We start from the raw sequence: 17742 nt of genomic DNA, 5'->3' as shown, positions 1-17742 counted from the left end.
ATCAGTCAAGTTGTCTGTAAAGATGGAAGAGTTAACCAAGGAAAAGCGAGCCTTGGAAAGACAAGTGACTTTATTATTCCTTTTTCATTCATTCAATTTATTCAGTAATTGTACATATCTTAAATCCAACCATTCATATTCAGTGAGAGTGGAAGTGTACTCATCAGAATGGAAAGAAAGAAGAAGGCTCAGGCGGCTCCCAAGAGATCATTTAGTAATAAAGATACAACTCTTTGTAATACCACATTTTGTATGTTTTCTAATGACTGGACATACCCATGACAGTCAGAAGCTCTCCTCTTTACCCAGCATTTAACCCCATTCACACCATACACATATTTTAACCTGACTGGTGTGAGATTTTATAGAAATAGTCGCTTTAAAAAATTCTCTTTGACCGTGCTGTAGCCTGAAGTTGCCGATCCTTTCTTCCAACCCTGCAGTGCCAAGCTCCTTCCTTCCAGGCAGTTTGTCGAGGCAAATCCTTTTCTCGCCACATCATTTGCAAACATTAGAAAAGTTGTGCTCAAGAATGGATGTCAATGAGAGAGACATTTGTGTTTCCTAGCTGATTAAAGCCACAGGCTTTATTAAAATTAGCTTTCTACATAAATCAGCTTTTCTAGGAAGCTAAAACACGTAATACCCAATTTGAAGGGACTGTTGTCATCACAAACTTAAAAATCCATTTTGATAGCTAAATACATTTATTTGGTGAACAGCTGGCTCGTATCTCTCCCCAGCGTTTAAAAGTTCTCTATGTTCCAATATGAATGTTAAAAAAAATCAGATTCACAGCAAGCATCAAAGTGAGAAGTGAGAAGAACATCTCCACTTCAACAACCTGCTAAATGGAAAGAGTTGATTATATAGCTGCATGATGCATCTCCAAGACTCAAATAAAATGAGTGTTATTATGATTATTGCCTCATCTTGGGTGGTGCATCAAAGCATACATCTGTTAAAACTTCCTAAACACGTTGTTATTAAAAGAGAAAGAAAAAAAATAGGGCGCCTACTTAGACCTTAAATGCTTCAAGGAAAAAACATGTGGAATGTCTGGAAAGCACCTAACCCACCGGCCATGCTGTGCAAAAAAATAAAGCCTACCTCTACCTAGGAATTCAAAGTGGAGAAAAAAATACGTGCTTGCTTACAGGCAAATAGCATAGCAAAACTGAAAGGCAGCGCGGGTGTTTTTAGCAGGCTCATGCAGTAAATACTGTCACATAATTGTTGGGGGGGTTTTAATCTGAGCACTACCGGTTCTATTGCTATTATCCAACTTGGGCAATCAAATCATTTAGGAGCACAGATCTTATCATCTTGTAACTTCTAGAGAAGCACCCATACAGAACTGGATATCATCCCACTATATCAGCCATTTGGACGACGGGGTGAAAAGCAACCTGCTCAAATTTGCTGATGATACCAAAATTTGGGGTGAGGTGGGCACGCTAGTAGGGAGCGAAAGACTGCAGCAAGACCTGGATAGGTTGCAGGGGTGGGCTAACAAAAACAGGATGCGTTTCAATACAGACAAGTGCAGGGTGCTGCACTTGGGCAGTAGTAACCAGCAGCACACTTATAAGATGGGAAACTCCCTTCTTGAGAGCACGGAGGCAGAAAGGGATCTCGGAGTAATCATTGACTCCAAGTTGAACATGGGCCGACAATGCGAGGTCACAGTCGGCAGGGCTAACCGGACCCTATCGTGCATCCACAGATGCATCTCAAGTAGGTCCAAGAAGGTGATCCTCCCCCTCTACGCGACACTGGTCAGGCCACAACTGGAGTACTGTGTCCAGTTCTGGGCACCCCGCTTCAAGAGGGATGTGGACAGCATTGAGAGGGTCCAGAGGAGGCCACCTGCATGATCCGGGGACAGCAGGGCAGACCCTACAATGAGAGGCTACGGGACCTGAACCTGTTCAGCCTTCACAAGAGAAGGCTGAGGAGGGACCCTGTGACCGTCTATAAACTCACTAGGGGGGCCCAGAAGGGTTTGGGGGAGACCTTGATTCCCCTAGCACCCCCCGGGATAACAAGGAATAACGGCCACAAGTTGTTGGAGAGTAGGTTCAGATTAGACATCCGTAGGAACTACTTCACAGTCAGGGCGGCTAGGATCTGGAACCAACTTCCAAGGGAAGTGGTGCTGGCTCCTACCCTGGGGGTCTTTAAGAAGCGGCTCGATGCCTACCTGGCTGGGGTCACTTGAGCCCAGTTTTCCTCCTGCCCAGGCAGGGGGTTGGATCTGAAGATCTACAAGGTCTCTTCCAACCTGACTTTTATGATTCTATGATATAGATTTACACCCGCTTTTATGCATGCTCCAATTCTAAGCTTTGTTCACCCAAAACCAGCCATTGGGTTAGACAGACTGAAATGTTTGACTCTCATGATAAACATGCCCATCGCATGGGTTCCTTCGAAAATCGGAGCCTCTCTCCACTCAGCTGTGTCAGAGCACAGGGCAGTACCAAGTAGGTGGTCCACCTCTACGGGCTTCACCGTTTCAGAAGCCACATTGAGAGACTGCTAATGTATGAGGTGGGGTTTTATTCCCGTCTGGGAATGTCAGGATGGATCGCGACATACCAATAGTACTTTGGAATATTTTGTGGATCCTTAATCCACTTTGCAATGTTCTGCTTTTGCTGGTAGGATGAAGGACACTCAAGCCAGGTACAGACATGACACTTTTACCACTAAGTGATCAGACACCGGTCTATACCCACCGCAGAACAGAAGTTCGGCGCACATAGATTGGTTAAAAATGGCAAAACCCGGCCTAAGATTTGCACCCCCACCAGACGGCAAAGGTGTGCTCTGTTCGCTACCTATCTAAACTACGCCACTTACAGAAAACCGTGCAGCTTAGATTAATTCTGCTGTGGGCTTTTTGAATGTCTGTACCTAGCCCCAGCCAAAGGGTGATGGACTGAATGCACATGGAGACTGAAGTCGCCCCTTGTTTCCCCAGAGAGAAACCTGGAAAAGGCAGGCAGTGTGGGTGAAGCTTGCATTGCTAGTGTCAAGGCAGTGCCTATTTGGAGGCATTTATTTCCTAGTGCTGTCCGTCCACTGCTTTTCATGAATATTAAAATAAATTTAAATCTTCAAAACTACACTTCACTCCCATTCATTCAGCAGCGTAAATGTAATTTAATAAGCAAAGGGCCATGTTAAGTAACTTCCTAACACAGCACTTCATTAACTCACAGTAGAATTTAAAATACCGACCGTGTTTCCAAGTGCCTACGTGTTCTTGCTTTTAGAGTCCGGTCCCCTCAGAGCTCTAGGTAAAATCTTGACACACAGTGATTTACCGATGAAAAAGTCATAAAACCAGAGAGGAAAGTAGCAAAAGATACACAGAGCTAAGTAGGCATTTTTGCCCGGAGTATATAAACCGTGTGGACTCTTTGCCAATAAAGCATCGAGAACATCATCTAGTAGTGGGGAGAGATCGGAGCTGCAAGAGCTAGGCATGTGCAGCAGGAAATTTTTCAGTGCTAGAATGTAGTCTTCACCATAATCCGTCTTCACGTCTGGCATGAGATTCTCCATCAGGTGCTTTTCTTGCTTATCCCACAGCTCGGGTGTGCCTTGTATGCCTGGAACAACAACCTGGGAGGTGAGTAACGCAGCATTGTACATTACTTTGATAATCCAGTCCAACCGGTGAATACAAACGGTGTCTTCCCCCTCCCCCCTCTCCATTTTACACAGTTGTTCTCTATGTGCCTAAGTGCATCTCAAAAAAAAAAAAAAAGCTGATGATGATTGAAATGATTAAACTGCACAAAAAACATCTGGCTACATTCCAGCTAGTTTGTCATGCCTATCTTAAGAGGAGACAAGATACACTATACACATTCTTGGAGGAGGGGAAAAAAAACCCCAACAGACTCAAATATGTGCAAGCCTCAAGGTTATATAAACATTTCTGATATCAGCCATGACCTGAAGAGACTGCCTCTATGTGCAGAGATTAGTTCATTCTCCATGGCCTGGTCTGCCCTTGCCCTTTCCGCTGAGATTAACAAGGATGTTACGATGCCTAACAAAATCGACTAAGGTAACGGGGTGGTGAAGTGGACACCTTTTTGTTTAAAACCAGGACCAAAGGACCAAATCGGGAAACCTGTTTACTAACACAATCATTGTCCATTAGAGAAGTGCCAAACTCTGCTCTCAGAAATGATGTAAACACTCAGAAGCCTAATTCCCTTTGCCTGTCATGGAAGACAACTAAATGTCGTTAGGTACCTAAAGGTGCAGATAGGCAATGACTGGGATTCTCAGCGTGGATAGGCATAAGACAAACTTACTGGGAGTTGGGCACCATTTGCATTTTTAAGTGCCCAAATACCATTCAAATGTCGACATTTGGTCCCCCAGGTGTGGGATCTCAGCTCCTTAGAGGTCTTCAAAACTTTACTCATAACCTTTATCATGACAGCAGAAGTTACACTCCCAAGACAACATGATACCATGAAGTAAGAGTGTCCTACTGCACAGGACAGGTTGAAGGAGGAAGGAGTTCATTCTGTTTTAAACTATACTTTCCTAACAAACCATAGACAAAGACAGGGAAGTATGGTAGATATTTTGGAATGAAGTCTTTTAAGAACATTTCCAATAAGTTGTTTTACATGGAGCTGGCTAAGTCAGGTTTGTATAGAAAGCTTTTTTTTTTTTAAAAGACTGTAGACACAATTGTGCTATGAGAAGGTGCTGGGGATGAATGCTTTCAGCTCACTGCCAGAATAGGACTATCTAGGGAATGGGAATACCAGCCTCCTCAGGATGTCTTTCCACTGTGCTCTGGAGAGCCAATTCTCTACAGTGTTTAAATGTTAAAGATTTCTAGCCAGACTGGTTATCAATTAGCAATGGAAACTTCTGTAGAAAATAGTATTTATTCTTTATGAGGAAAAGAATTCAGCGTTGAAAGGGGTATTGGGAGACACAAAGCTTCAGTTGCTTAATAAAAATGAGTACCACCTGAGGACAATGCCGGATGGCACAGCACCAGGGCCCCTGGAAAGCAGTTTGACAGGGTGGAGCGGGTATTGTGCGGGGTAAGTTTTAATGTTCTCAAGTCAGGAAACCATAAAGCTCTACTAAAGTCAAGCTGATAGTGAAGTCTGGTTTTCACTTTTGGCAAGGCAGTTGAAACAAGAGAGAAGAACCATCAGAATCAATCAGAATGACTGGCTGACTGATTTCAAAGAGAAACGGTGCCCACTACTGTGAAAGGGAAACCAAGGCTTTCACTCATTCCTCAATAAGGATCTTTGCTTAAATACTCTCCATCTAGACCAATGGTTCTCAACCTTTTTCCATCGCCAGATCCCTAAAAAATGTCACATGAAGGTGCAGCCCCCTTTGAATTGTAAGTGTGAGTATTCACAGACTTTTGACCCCTCAGGCATAGTCCGTCGCCCACAGGGGTACGCAGAGCACAGGCTGGAAACCACTGCTCTAGGAGCAAAAGAGTCAGGCACTACCAATGGAGGGGGCGTTTACAGTTTCTTGTTCACTTTTGCAATCTAAGACTTAATTTGAGTAATAAAAGTGAAGGATGGGAAGGAACCATGACAGCTGAGAATCATTCGAACTCCTGCTTGAGAAGATTGGTCTATAGGGAAAAGTCTTGGGGAGGGAGGAGAACTAGCTGAAATGTCAGATACCTACATGTCCTGAAGCCTGATGGATGAACTACCGCCACTTTAATTCCCCATTTGGAAAGCTCCTGCCTCATAACTCCAGAAAACATGGACAGAGCTGCTTTGGATGCACCGTATGCAGAGAGCCTTGGCATTGGGACACCTCCTGCAGGAGTAATATAAACATGATAAAGTTGGACTCAAGCTCTTCCCAGGCTACTGAGGCTTTATTATGCTGATCTCAGTGCAGCAAAGCACAAGTAGTCAAAGAAATCATATGGTATTTTCCAAAAACACACACACCACACTTAGCAAAGTTAGCAATAACTGAAAAATACTGAAGTCAGTAACATCTGCTCGGAAGTCACTTTTTAACTGCAAAAAGAAGCTCAATTGTATTGCATTTCTGGGGTTCAGAAACAGGAGTCATGCAGGTAACATGTTACATGATGTAAAGAATTAAGTCATGGAGTTTTGTTCTGCAGCTGTTGCTGGGAAAAGCAGAACAGCTTAAAATCAGAAGAGAGATTTGAAATCCCTCTCATCTATAATACCTAGGGACATACCTAAGTCATGGCGAGACAACGGGTTTTGCATGGTCCGTTTGCAGCAGGTAGAGCCGATTTCATGAGCGTTTCACAGTGGTCCTGCCCCTCTGCTGATTGGCGGAGGGACCCAGCAGCTGTGCCCCTTGCTGCTGATTGGCAGAAGGCGCCTTCACTCAGCCTATCTACCCTTTTTTTTTTGGTTGATTTTGCAGGAAATCACAGACAGCGCTGGATTTTCCAGTGATTGAGCACAACGCTATTTGGGGCAGTTTCCATGAAATTCATCAAACCACAATTTAGGTAGGCCCCTAATAACAGCTACCACAAGTTACACAGTCTCAGTTCCAGTTGTATGAAGACAAACAAAGAGAGAATTGATGGGGAGATGGGAGGTACGCCAACGCTTTTAGGCCAAACCAAACTTAGCTCAGTTGGAAACCGTTCCCCCAATACACCAGAAGTCTGAAAGACAAAAGATTGACTACGTGAACCAGGCTGCCGGCCCCAGAAGGCAGTCTTTCAGTTTGACCTGGCCATAGGAATGGATCCGTTGAACAAAACGGAGTATTGCGTGTGCAAGAGGGAAAGGACACGTGTATTCTGTAGAAAAAATATCTAAAGAAATGCAAATGTTCATGTGTATGGAAGCTTGAAGAAGCTAACCTGTTACAAAGTATTACGGTTCTGAAAACCAAAGAATAAATATTAAACCAAAATACTGGAGGTTTTGGAGGGGGGAGAACAGTTTGTACAGGTTTCCTTTAGGAAGAAATGGGACTCTCCTTTGGTCAAAAAACATTTTGGTAGAAAATTGTCAACTTCCTTCACTCAAAGACTTCCGTCTCCACAGGCCAGTCTTTCCATAGTGGAAAGGAGCGGGTCGGCGAGCAGAAGCTGACAGGGTAGCTACCTTCCTATAAAGCCATCGAGGTCAGCCCTCTCCTAATTTGTATAATTACTCTTGCTGGTACATTCAGTCCATTCAATTATGATATTCCTATGTATTATGTTATTAAAGGGCCAATTCAATCGTTGGAAGGAAAATATACTGATTCAAAACAGGTTTAATATAAACTGCTCAAGTCAAGTCATCTACGCAGTTCCTTACTGCGATGACCAGAATCACGTTAGCCTCAAGGGAGGCGAGGGGAGAGGGGGGAAAATGTTCTTTTAAAATGAGTCCAGCCAATTACACGTTCTTCTTTCATGATGTGAATTCATTCTAAGTCATCCTCATTTAAACCGATTATTCTTTTCCTTTGAGGTCAGGCTAACCTCAAATCTAGTTAAATTACCACAAGGAACACAGGAGGAAGCCATGCAAAATGAGATTTCACCAGCTCCTCAGCTAATATTTTACTAACAGTCACACCCTGCAATAAAAGGAAAGACATTTACTAAAACTGGCCATGTGTAAAAGCAGGCGTGTTTAAAAACCCCAGCAAAGTCAAATTACTAGAGGTTGGGAACCTTTTCATTTTCTGCCAGAAATCAATTCTGGGCGTAAGCGATAAGGATCCTGACATCTACCTGAGCACGCGTGCAGTGCAAACATTGTGCTCATAAAATATGTTGGTGCCTGCTTTCTATCATTTGAGTCTGTAATACACGGAGAACACCAAACTGGATGTCAGATTTGAAAGTGTAAAACTGATTTGTGAGGTTTCTGTTGCCAACAGAATACTTCAGATTCCAGTAAACGGAGGCACTAAAAACCGTAAAGTAAAGTATACACCGTGGTGACAAACGCTGAAGATTGTAGAGCAAAATTAAGGCTGTAATAACATTTCTGTTGAGGTGAAGTAGGGAGAAGAGTATATTTGAATGAACTAAAAGACCCCAGCTCTTTGCTTAGGGCCTGGGCACATACATAAAGAGTGAACACACAATGCACAGCCCTACACTAGTGCAACTAACTAGAATCCAGTATGGATTTTCCCTAAAATAGCCATTTGCTCAATACAAATAAGCTTTAGCAGTTCCCCTGCCACCTTGGCCAGGTGCAGACATTACACTTTCACTGGTATAATTGATTGGCAGCCAGTCTGTACAGAAGTTCAGCACACAAAACCAGTCTGTACCCATAGCAGAAGAGAAGTGTGTCACACGTAGACTGGTTTAAAAATGGCAGAACCAGGTCTAAGATTTGCTGCCCCTCGCCACCAAATGGCAAATGTGTGTTTTGTTCACTACCTATCTAAACGACACCACTTACAGAAAACCACGTAACTTAGATCAATTTTGCCTCGGGCTTTTTGAATGTCTGTACGTAGCCCTAGTGGCAAAGTACTATAATATCACCTACTGCCATGGCTACTCTCAGATAACCAGTAGACTGTCCGCTTCAGGTTTTGGAGTAACTTACCTCAGCTTTTGTACACTGTTTTAACTTACACAACTGCAAACGGGTTGTGTGCATGGCTCCTTGCTGCTTAAAACAATAAACCAGCTAGGCAACTTGCTTTGTGGTTATCACAGATAGATATGATGATATCAGTTTGTCACGCATTGTACTTCGGTGACTTCCTTAACCCTTCTTGTCATAAATCTTATGGCTGTTACATTGAAAACGGAGGTCAGATCAGCCAACACAAGGTAAAGGTGAACATTTTTAAACCAACCATTATGGCAAGCCTTTAACTGGTCTTTAGGGATCCTCCATCAGGCAGTCAATGTGTTGAAGGAGTCCTAAATCCTGAGTTAGTAGCTGCTGGACCCTATTTCCACTCCTGTTCTCATTTCCCAGCATATCTTAGGTGATCATTCACATGAAAGAACAGACGGTCTTACCGTTCCCAAAGCGCTGGTCTCTTTCATTGGAAAACCATAATAGTTCAAATTTGTGAAATTATGGCCTGGAAAAAAAAGTCTGGTAAGACTTATTCACCAGCTGTCGAGGAGTTTAGTGCATCTGCTAAAAAAGCTGGACAAAAAGGGCACATCTCCACGAGTGCATCTCTTAGCAGTGCAGCAGTTGTTTTTTTTTTACACTAGGCGATCTGTGCACGTGGCAGCACTAGGCTCTGCACACCCACTAGCAGTAGGCTCTGCACACCCAAAATCACCACTGTTGCAGCCCCAGGAGGCCCCAGAGCTCCCAGTAAGGCTGCTGGGGCCGCCCAGGTGCTGGCCCCAGCCTTCCCTACCCCACCTGGGGCAATTTGCCATGCACCAGTGTGCGTGCAGAGGCGTGCCCAGGGACAACTAGCAACAGCACAAATATGTGCCGCTGCTACTTATCCCTGAGAAAAAACATGATCCCGCTTGTGGAGACACCCTCAAAAACAGAGAATAAAAAATGGGTTTAATTGAAATCAGTGGCAAAAATTCCTACGGGCTCCGGTGAGGCCAGAATTGCAATCAGATTATGTACCTGAACCAAACCCAGCTAAAGTTGATCAGGATTTCACCATGTACCTCAGCATTTACATATATATCACCTTTGTCACCCAGTTTCCAAATGTATGCATACAAAATGCAAAAGCCAACAGCAGTTGCTCAAGCTAGGCAGGGTAATGTTTGTCTCAACATGACTATTGGAGTACAGCTGCACACATGAGTTAGGGGGGACCTGTAGCAGATAACTTTCCCACAGGACATTTTTTTCCTTCTTCTTTTTAAACAACAGTTGAGGACATGATATATTTTAATCGCCCATTCTGCATAAAGAGACAAAAATATTAAAGCCAAGATTCTTGAAACAGCTTGCAGTTTAAACTAAAGGTGACTGTTAGCTCCATCTTTCATGCAAGTAGACTTAGAAGCTTAAATTCAGATTCGGCAGGATGTACGTCCAGAACGTGCACAAACAAAGCGTCCACTTTTAGTCTGACATCAAGACTGCTGAAAATTAAGTTTCCTTTCCCGTCCGTGGGCAGAGTTCTAGACTCCAAACCCTGTCTTTTTTTCATCACAGAAGAGACACAAAACTGTGAACTTAAGGTGTTGGGAAGTAAAATACTTTGTTTAGCTGTATTCAGAATTTCTCTCTCTCATTGCTGGTGCTTTTTTAATTTTTCATAACTGTGAATCAAAGTATTTGTCTCCTGCAAAGCTGTAAGGAAAAACAAAGATCATAAAATGCATCGTGCCTCTGCTTGGCCTGCTCTGGAGCACAGGGGCCAGTCTACATCCAAGCAGCTGAAATCACACGGACAGACGACATTTCCAAACTTTGGTTCCATCTTTAGTGACTCTTCCAGCTGGCTACGCTGATTCAGGGTATGACATAAAGGTCTATTTCACATGCGAGTTTAGACTACTTTAATGGCACTGTCTTTCTGCCTCTGTTCATTGTGCCAGAAGGCAGGGCAGGCTTTCTGGAAAGCACTGCAGAAAAGTGTACAGACTGAAACGGGCATCCATTCCTTAGGAAGGGTAGAAGGTGTCCTACCAATTAAGATGTAAATGTTTTATCGCTATACTTTGCTCAATCTGTTCTAAGTCCTAGGAAAGAAGGGTTACACCACAGCAGCTTAAATACTTATCTAACAAGTTTACTAGAGGTAGATAACACTTGCAACATTTGCTTTTTCTGCTCTAAAGTTAAGTGTTAACCAAACATCCTCTCCTTTAATTTTCTTGGACAGATCTCTCACACTCATCTGAAAGTCATTCATACTCCATTATTACCCTAGAGATATAGAGGCCTGAGTCATAACCACCGCTGATGCAAAGCTGCCATTTCAAACATGTGCATGAAAGGACAACACAGGCAACTCTATGCACAAATACAGGATCTGCACACACAGCAGGAGCTGTTTCCGATTCTGCTGGCACACGTTTTAGCAATCCATTTGAAAACTTAAGTCTCTTGGGGAAACTATCAAGTTCAGATCTGCAACTCTGGACCTGAGCACGTTACATTGTGGTACGAGTCTCTCTCGGGACGAGAGAGAAAAACAAGAGCTTTCTAGAGAAGTGATCTTTATTGAACTCTTCAATGACTAGCTACCATAGGCAGTCACCTGAACAAAAGAGACAGTTCATTACAGGAGATAATGATATAACGAGCAAATATTGATTTCAGAGGATTATTTTGCTAAGCAATATAGTGACCAAAACCTGGTCCAAGTCACTATTCATCATTTGCACTGCACCGTAAATGGACTTGATCTGCAGCTTCAGTTCAACTCACCTGCCATGCTGGACATATTAACGAGCCTCCCTTGGGATTTCCGAAGTAGAGGTAGGAACATTTTGGATACCTCTACAGCCCCAAAGAAATTCACATCCATACACTGCCTGTAGACGCTCATGGGAAGCAGTTCACTGTCTGCAGTAAACCCCAGGACTCCAGCATTGTTAATAATGCCCCATAATCCTGAAGAAGACAAGGAAATGCCCATCATTAAACAAGGTAAGTAAATTGCTCTGTTACAAGGGGGACACAGGATTGTTTTAAATATGTATAGACTGTATATCCCAAATTTGGTTTGGATGGCCCACCCAAAACAAAGCCGGGGAGCTATGTTATTATAGGCAGGCCCTGATGGCTCAGAGGCTTAGAAAAGGAAATATGTAACACATCCCATGCAGACCACGCTGCAACCAAGACAATGGATGCACCTTGCAAACAGATGCCTGTGCACCACCTGCAGAAAACGGCACAGAAACCATACCTGCATTTTGTACCTTCTCTGAAACTGCAAGATAAGCTTCCCTTATTTGTGTGGGATTGGTTATATCCATCTGCAGGACAGAAAGTCTCTGGGAACAGCTCCTTTTTAATGCTTCAGCCCCGGGTCCTTCTTTGTTCAAAACCCCAGCAAACACAACAAAACCTAAATTATCCAGGTGCTTCGCCAATGCATGTCCAATCCCGGAATCGCTTCCTGAAAGCACCAGAATTGGAAAGACACATTAGGCAAAATACAGCTTCCTTAATTTCCGTTTGTTGTTATAGCTGTGCAGTCCCACTCATTCATAAGACAAGAAATACTTTATTGGAGAAAACACGAATGGGTTCACCACTCCCACCCTTCCTTCTCTCTCATATTCCATCACCTCTTGGACTTGAGCATTGCAGTAGGCAACAAGGAAAAAGTGTTTGAAGTAACTTCCACTGACTTTGGAAGGAAGAGAAGCAGCAATTTGGTGCCAAAGAGAAACTAAGACGTTTCTTTCCTTGTTAAACACTACCTTAAGGACAAGAACCTGGAGAAGGAAGTGAGGCCAAATAGGCTGTGCTGGTAGGACATGTACTAAACGGGTTGAAAGTCAGCCTTTGCGTGCTGAATGGCAAGCTCAGCCTGAGAAGTGACCACGGATGTTTCACATTATAAATCTGCGCTATTTGTGCACGCTGTATCTGCTCCAAAGAAATGATGTACTTTGAAATCAATGGGTTATGCCAGGCTGTTGCCTGTAATGGAAATCTATTAGATAAAAGGCTTCAAAAACAGCATGCAGTATGATCTAGAAATCTAAAGACAGTCCAAGGAACTAAAAATTCCCTAGTTTTGGTCCTGGCATCAATCCATACAGTGGCCTTGGAGAAATTACTTAACTCCTCTGCTTCTGCCATTGTAAAATGGAAATAGTGTTCCTTGCTTATCAACCTCACTGGAGGCTTGAGGAAATTCATCTATGTCAAGTGGTATATAAATAGCAAGTGCATCATTATTATCAATGGCCATGATTCTAACATCTCCACAATAGCAAAGACCCCAAGTCAGTTCCTGCAGAGCAACATAATTCAACATGTATGTTTTTAGTTTTATGACTCCGAGGTACTTTATATTAGGCAGTGTTCCTTCAGGATGGACAGGAAGTGAATTGCAAGCTGAAATAAACTGGGGGTGTGTACTGAATCCTGCTGTCAACTGCTCCGAGAAGGTAACATCCCCTGCTGAATTAGCCCTTTGCAAAATGCTTTTTGGCCTCTGAAATCCCTGGTTTGCTGAAGATGCATCAGAGCTCTTCAAGTAACACCTGATTTCCATATCTCTTAGACAAACAATCTCCCTCCCTCACCCCTGCCCCACAACACGCACACACATTCTTGGGATTCCCAAAGGAAACAAACTCTGCAAATGTCAGTAGGGCAAACAGGTATCCAGGTTGTAGCCGCATTGGTCTAGAGGCAAAGGCAATTCTTTAATTGCCAGCTTTTGGGCACAAACACCCTTTGTTGGGTCTTTAATTGCCAGCTTTTGGGCACAAACACCCTTCACTGGGTCTTTAATTGCAAGCTTTTGGGCAAACAGGGATTTTTTTGTGGGGGGAGGGTAAAACCTCATCTTTGTGCCATCTTTCACATCCCCTCTCGCCCTATCCAGCCTGTTGTGCAAGTATAAACATGCAGTGCATGGCTCTATGCTTATCTTAATTATTAGCTGACCTTTACTACATACCTTGAAGGAAGGAAAAGGAGCGTGCAAAGGAAAGATGGACAGAGATTGTAACAACGAGGGGGAAATACACCATTCCTTTCACCTACATCCAGGCCTCTGACCTCAAAAGAAGTTTTGCCCCTTGCTCCATAGATGTGAAGGCCAGAAGGGATCATTAGATCATCTGAGCTAGCTGCCTACCAGAGCACAGCGTTTGTTCCAGTTGTGCCTCTAGCAAGCCCTAAAACTCGTGTTTGACAAAAACAGATTTTCCGCAAAGGCATCCAAGACAGTCTTCAGTACATCAAGAGATGGAAAATGTACCACTAATCCCACTACTGGCATCATTAACTCCTACTTATCATCAGAAATTCTGATGCTGAAAGGAAGGCCAGATGCCAGAATACAAAACTCTTCTCTTCTTTTGCTGTTTTAGAGCTTTCCCCCAGTTTAAGTATTTTTGCCACTCACTTCAGACCATGTGGGTCTTTGAATCTATAGAAAAGTTTCTCCAGTGGCAAAATGGGGGCAAAAAAGGAAAGTGATACAATCCTCTGTGCACATAGGACTTTCTATTTAAATACAGCAAAAGGGCCCCATCCTGCAGCCAGAGCAATAGAGAGATGTGGATCAATTGGAGCCATTCATATGACTGCAGTTACTCGCATGAGTTACTCGCATGACCGTGCTAAAGACAGTATCCTTCACATACATACTGGAGCATTCACACCTATTGCTGTGCTAAACTAATCATAAGGAAGTGTGTGCTGCCATTAAGGTCATCATCCATCCCAAAAGAAACAGCAAAGCATTTTATAAAAACTGAAAAACAAGGTGTGCATAGCCAACATCATCCTCCATGGAAACCCAGCAGCACCCAGCCACTTTCCTCAGTGGTTTTAGAAAGGGAAAAGAAATACAATGGTAATTGAGTCTCTGCCTCAGGCCTCGCCTGCACTAGATAGACAGGCTAAAAACTGAGTGGCAAGAGACCCCGCATCATCATACAAGTGATTCAAATTAGCAGAGAGGAGCTGGGGCAACAGGTGGGGCAGATCCTGGTTGAGCCAGTTATGGGTAAAGACAATCAAGCACTGGCATGGGAGCACCTAAAGGGAGTGAAGCACGGCTGATTCCTGGGACACTGAAAGCTAGCTGTTAAAGATACATTACCTTCCAGCATCTTGCAAAAGGTAGTTTCAGAAAAGAAAAACAACTCCCAAGAGACTTGTCTCAGTGCAAGCACAGGCTGTTGCTTTGCCTGATCAGATTCAAGTTTCTGCCTTCTGCCACAGGCATGCATTTTCTAGCTACCCCTGGCTTACATCCATCCTCATTTGGTACATCAGAGCAGACAAACAAGGACTGGATGCAGCGGGCAGAACTCAGCTGAGCTGCTAAAATGGGGGAGGCAAACTTTCTGCGGACGCTATCACTTAACTTTTTCTTTGAAGCCCTAGTGTGGACATCTGTCAATCCAAATTAAAATGACTACTCCACGTTCTGTATAAACTCTCAGAGCGATAAGCTACATGGACAACTCCAAACAATTCAATCCAACGTTCTGGATGAAAAAATAAGCTAAGATTAGCAATGCCCGGGATGGCTTACACTAAAAATGTGCTAAAAAAAAATTTCACAAAAAATAGAAGAGAGAAACCAGGTCATAGTTTCTTTTATAAATTAACAAAACTCTTTAGTATCATTGCATTTAACCTGTGTTAGTTAAGAACATCTATGAATAGTGTTAATAGATAATGCATATAGCATGTGTCTATATTTTACTATATTGTATCAATCTAGTGTCTACTTTTTGAAACCATGTACAGCTTAAATGTGTAATTAAAGAGTTAGTTATGTTTTGACCTACAATGTATTGAAAACGTTGCAATAATATAATATGCCTGCCACTTGAAAGCTCAGTTTTAAATTATTAAAGTCAGGGTTATTAATCTACATATTTCAACAGTAAACACTAGTGAAACCAGATGAGACCAGAAGTAGATTTTTCAATGTAGCACAGAAAACTATTTGTATAATTTCTTTTCAAAATATAAAGCACTAAAAGAAATAGCACAAAGGATGTTTTCCTAAATGACTGCAGAACACTTTATAACCTGGAAAAAAAAATCTGAGAAAAGGAATGAAAGCAGCTAAAAGATATGTGAGTTTGCAAAAGAAAACAAAAACCACACACCTGCCCAAATACTGGCACTGCACAGGTGATGAAGAGCTGACAATAGGAACTTTCACAGCTTATCTGTCAGACAGAAGTGCCAGTTTGTACTTCCCAAATTTTGCCCATTCCCCCTTACCTGTGATCAGCACAGCTTTGTTGTCCACAGGTAACATGGATCGCACAGGTAAGCAAATGTAAGAGATGAGACATGCCCCAGAGAACAGGAGCAAACCTGCATAACTTCTCAGCATAGCAAAACAGAGAATTTCCAATGAGAGTAGCAGGAGACCACAGACAAATGTATTTGCTTTCTCCATCTTCTTCTTCCTGGCTTTGTAAAAAACTGTTCCTCCAAAAACTGCCGTCACACTCAAGTAGAGCAATGCAGCAGAAGTGTCAGCTTTAGAGATAGAAGTGCCCATTTTCCTGGAGAAGGCAGACACATGCACGACACAGCCAGCACTATAGCAAGCAGGTGTTGCTAAAGGCAGTGTGTGTTATATGAACAGGGTAAGGGGGTGGGGCAGAGAAAGGGGGCTCCCTTTAGGAGAGTGGAATAAATAAATTGCATGGTGAAAGATCACAAAACATACAGCTGAATTATCTGAATCATCCCTGACAATGGGATAAATACTAGAACACTTCCTCTTCTGACCTCCTATTTTTATTGCCTGGCAGCTCCACCTTCTGAACCATGAACCTGTTGGATAATGATTGACAGCGGGGAAGGGGCATGATGTAGCAAGCCCTGGCCTAAAAGAAACTTTACATGCTATATGTTTTATCATCCTTCAATGATCTTTTACCAAATAGACAAATCATTTCCATGATACTCAGGTCTGGGCATTTCCTCCTTAGGGTGGATGGGAAATGTGTGCTGATATCAGCAGACGTACTTCTGATTTACACAGGCACACGGTGAGAATCAGGCCCATGATGTTTACTCTTCCTAGTACAAAACCAGCATGTTATCTATGCGCCTAACCTACCGCTGCCACCCTCTTTATCTCAATGAAATGCCAAAGCTAAACAAGCTTGCCTTGCCAGTGCTTAATGAATGCTTCTGGGGACGATTCCCTGATTACAACCCACTGTGTTTAGAGTTGATTTGAATTCAAGGAATTTTGCCCTATTCCTTCGCCTCCTTCTTCTCGCTCTCTGGAGCCTGTCTTCCCAAAGGAGCAGTATTTAATGCACCACACCTGAGCTCAGATCTGCACTACTTTAAAATTTCCAGCAAGCTTGAGTTTGGGCAGGAGTTGCCTGCTCAAAACTGCATTTAGCAAAATGAAAAAGCAATCTCCAATCGATCAATTAGATCAGAAATATGTAATGCCTCTGTGGGGCCTTTTTAAACTCAGGGGAAAGAAAGTGTGCTTTAAAATCAAATTAGCTAGCAGGGTTGAAGTACCACTGAGACATACATTTCATCCAATTTAAAATCAGGTTAGGTGGACTGAGGGATGAGACTAGCATGCCGCATGACCGGCTAATATGATTTTAAAAACCATTAAACTTGTAGCTAAGTGGTATTTCCATCCATTTAAGTAATTTGATTTTAAAACACATCGGTTTCTTGTCTAGAGAGAAGCTGAGAGACTAGCAGATAATTACCATTGGCAGGATTTAGGTCTGTGATGGACTACGGTGTTTATTGCAATATTTCTGTGTTGACTGTTCATATTGTCATGATGTGGCATATGCCTCAGTCTTCCCCCCAGCTAACCTATGCAGGGAGGAACAAATGGGTTGCAGAGACAATGCAGCTTGCGTGTGTGGCCTACGTGAGAGAAGATGCATCCGTCTACAGAGACTGGAATAGCTGTGATGACAGTTCATCAAAGACGGAGATTGCAGGTAATACCCAGGAGATATCCAGGGGGAGATAACTATGACAATGGATATGGAGGGATGGACAAACAGGCTGGCCTTTGCCCCAGCAAATGCCTTTATTTATTGTTTTGCTGCTTGAAACTTCCCCAAAAGAGATCAAATTCTTCTCT

The 17742-nt window shown here is 43.0% G+C and overlaps 1 protein-coding gene across 6 annotated transcripts; it reads right to left on the bottom strand.

The window, feature by feature from the left end:
- Window positions 1-51: 51 nt before the first annotated feature.
- On the bottom strand, window positions 52-16379 carry HSD17B2 (hydroxysteroid 17-beta dehydrogenase 2). Of its 6 annotated transcripts, none has more exons than XM_006273972.4 (5): window positions 15876-16372; window positions 11848-12060; window positions 11364-11549; window positions 5707-5844; window positions 52-3620 (listed from the first exon to the last, which is right to left on the bottom strand). In XM_006273972.4, the coding sequence occupies exons 1-5, from the start codon at window positions 16159-16161 to the stop codon at window positions 3262-3264; spliced, it is 1182 nt and encodes a 393-aa protein (XP_006274034.3). In that variant the 5' UTR covers window positions 16162-16372; the 3' UTR covers window positions 52-3261. The 6 variants fall into 6 exon arrangements, with proteins under 6 accessions (XP_006274034.3, XP_059569884.1, XP_019343768.1 ...); XM_059713901.1 differs by lacking the exon at window positions 15876-16372 and adding an exon at window positions 14734-15157; XM_019488223.2 differs by having other exon boundaries at window positions 3485-3633; window positions 5703-5844; window positions 15876-16377.
- Between the last annotated feature and the right edge of the window lie 1363 nt (window positions 16380-17742).

The sequence above is a fragment of the Alligator mississippiensis genome, chromosome 10, assembly GCF_030867095.1.
Source record: "Alligator mississippiensis isolate rAllMis1 chromosome 10, rAllMis1, whole genome shotgun sequence".
Lineage (NCBI taxonomy): Eukaryota > Metazoa > Chordata > Crocodylia > Alligatoridae > Alligator > Alligator mississippiensis.
The sequence above is the reverse complement of the archived record's forward strand: the minus strand, read 5'-3'. Positions and strand labels throughout refer to the sequence as shown.

What these genes read in the sequence shown, in the direction of transcription:
- HSD17B2 (XM_006273972.4), bottom strand. Translation starts at nt 16,161, where the DNA reads ATGGGCACTTCTATCTCTAAAGCTGACACTTCTGCTGCATTGCTCTAC. An exon ending in AGAGAAGGTACAAAATGCAG is followed by an intron (nt 11,550 to 11,847) that starts GTATGGTTTCTG and finishes TGTCTTCTTCAG; the next exon opens with GATTATGGGGCATTATTAAC. An exon ending in TCCATCAGGCTTCAGGACAT is followed by an intron (nt 3,621 to 5,706) that starts GTAGGTATCTGA and finishes TTGTTGTTCCAG; the next exon opens with GCATACAAGGCACACCCGAG.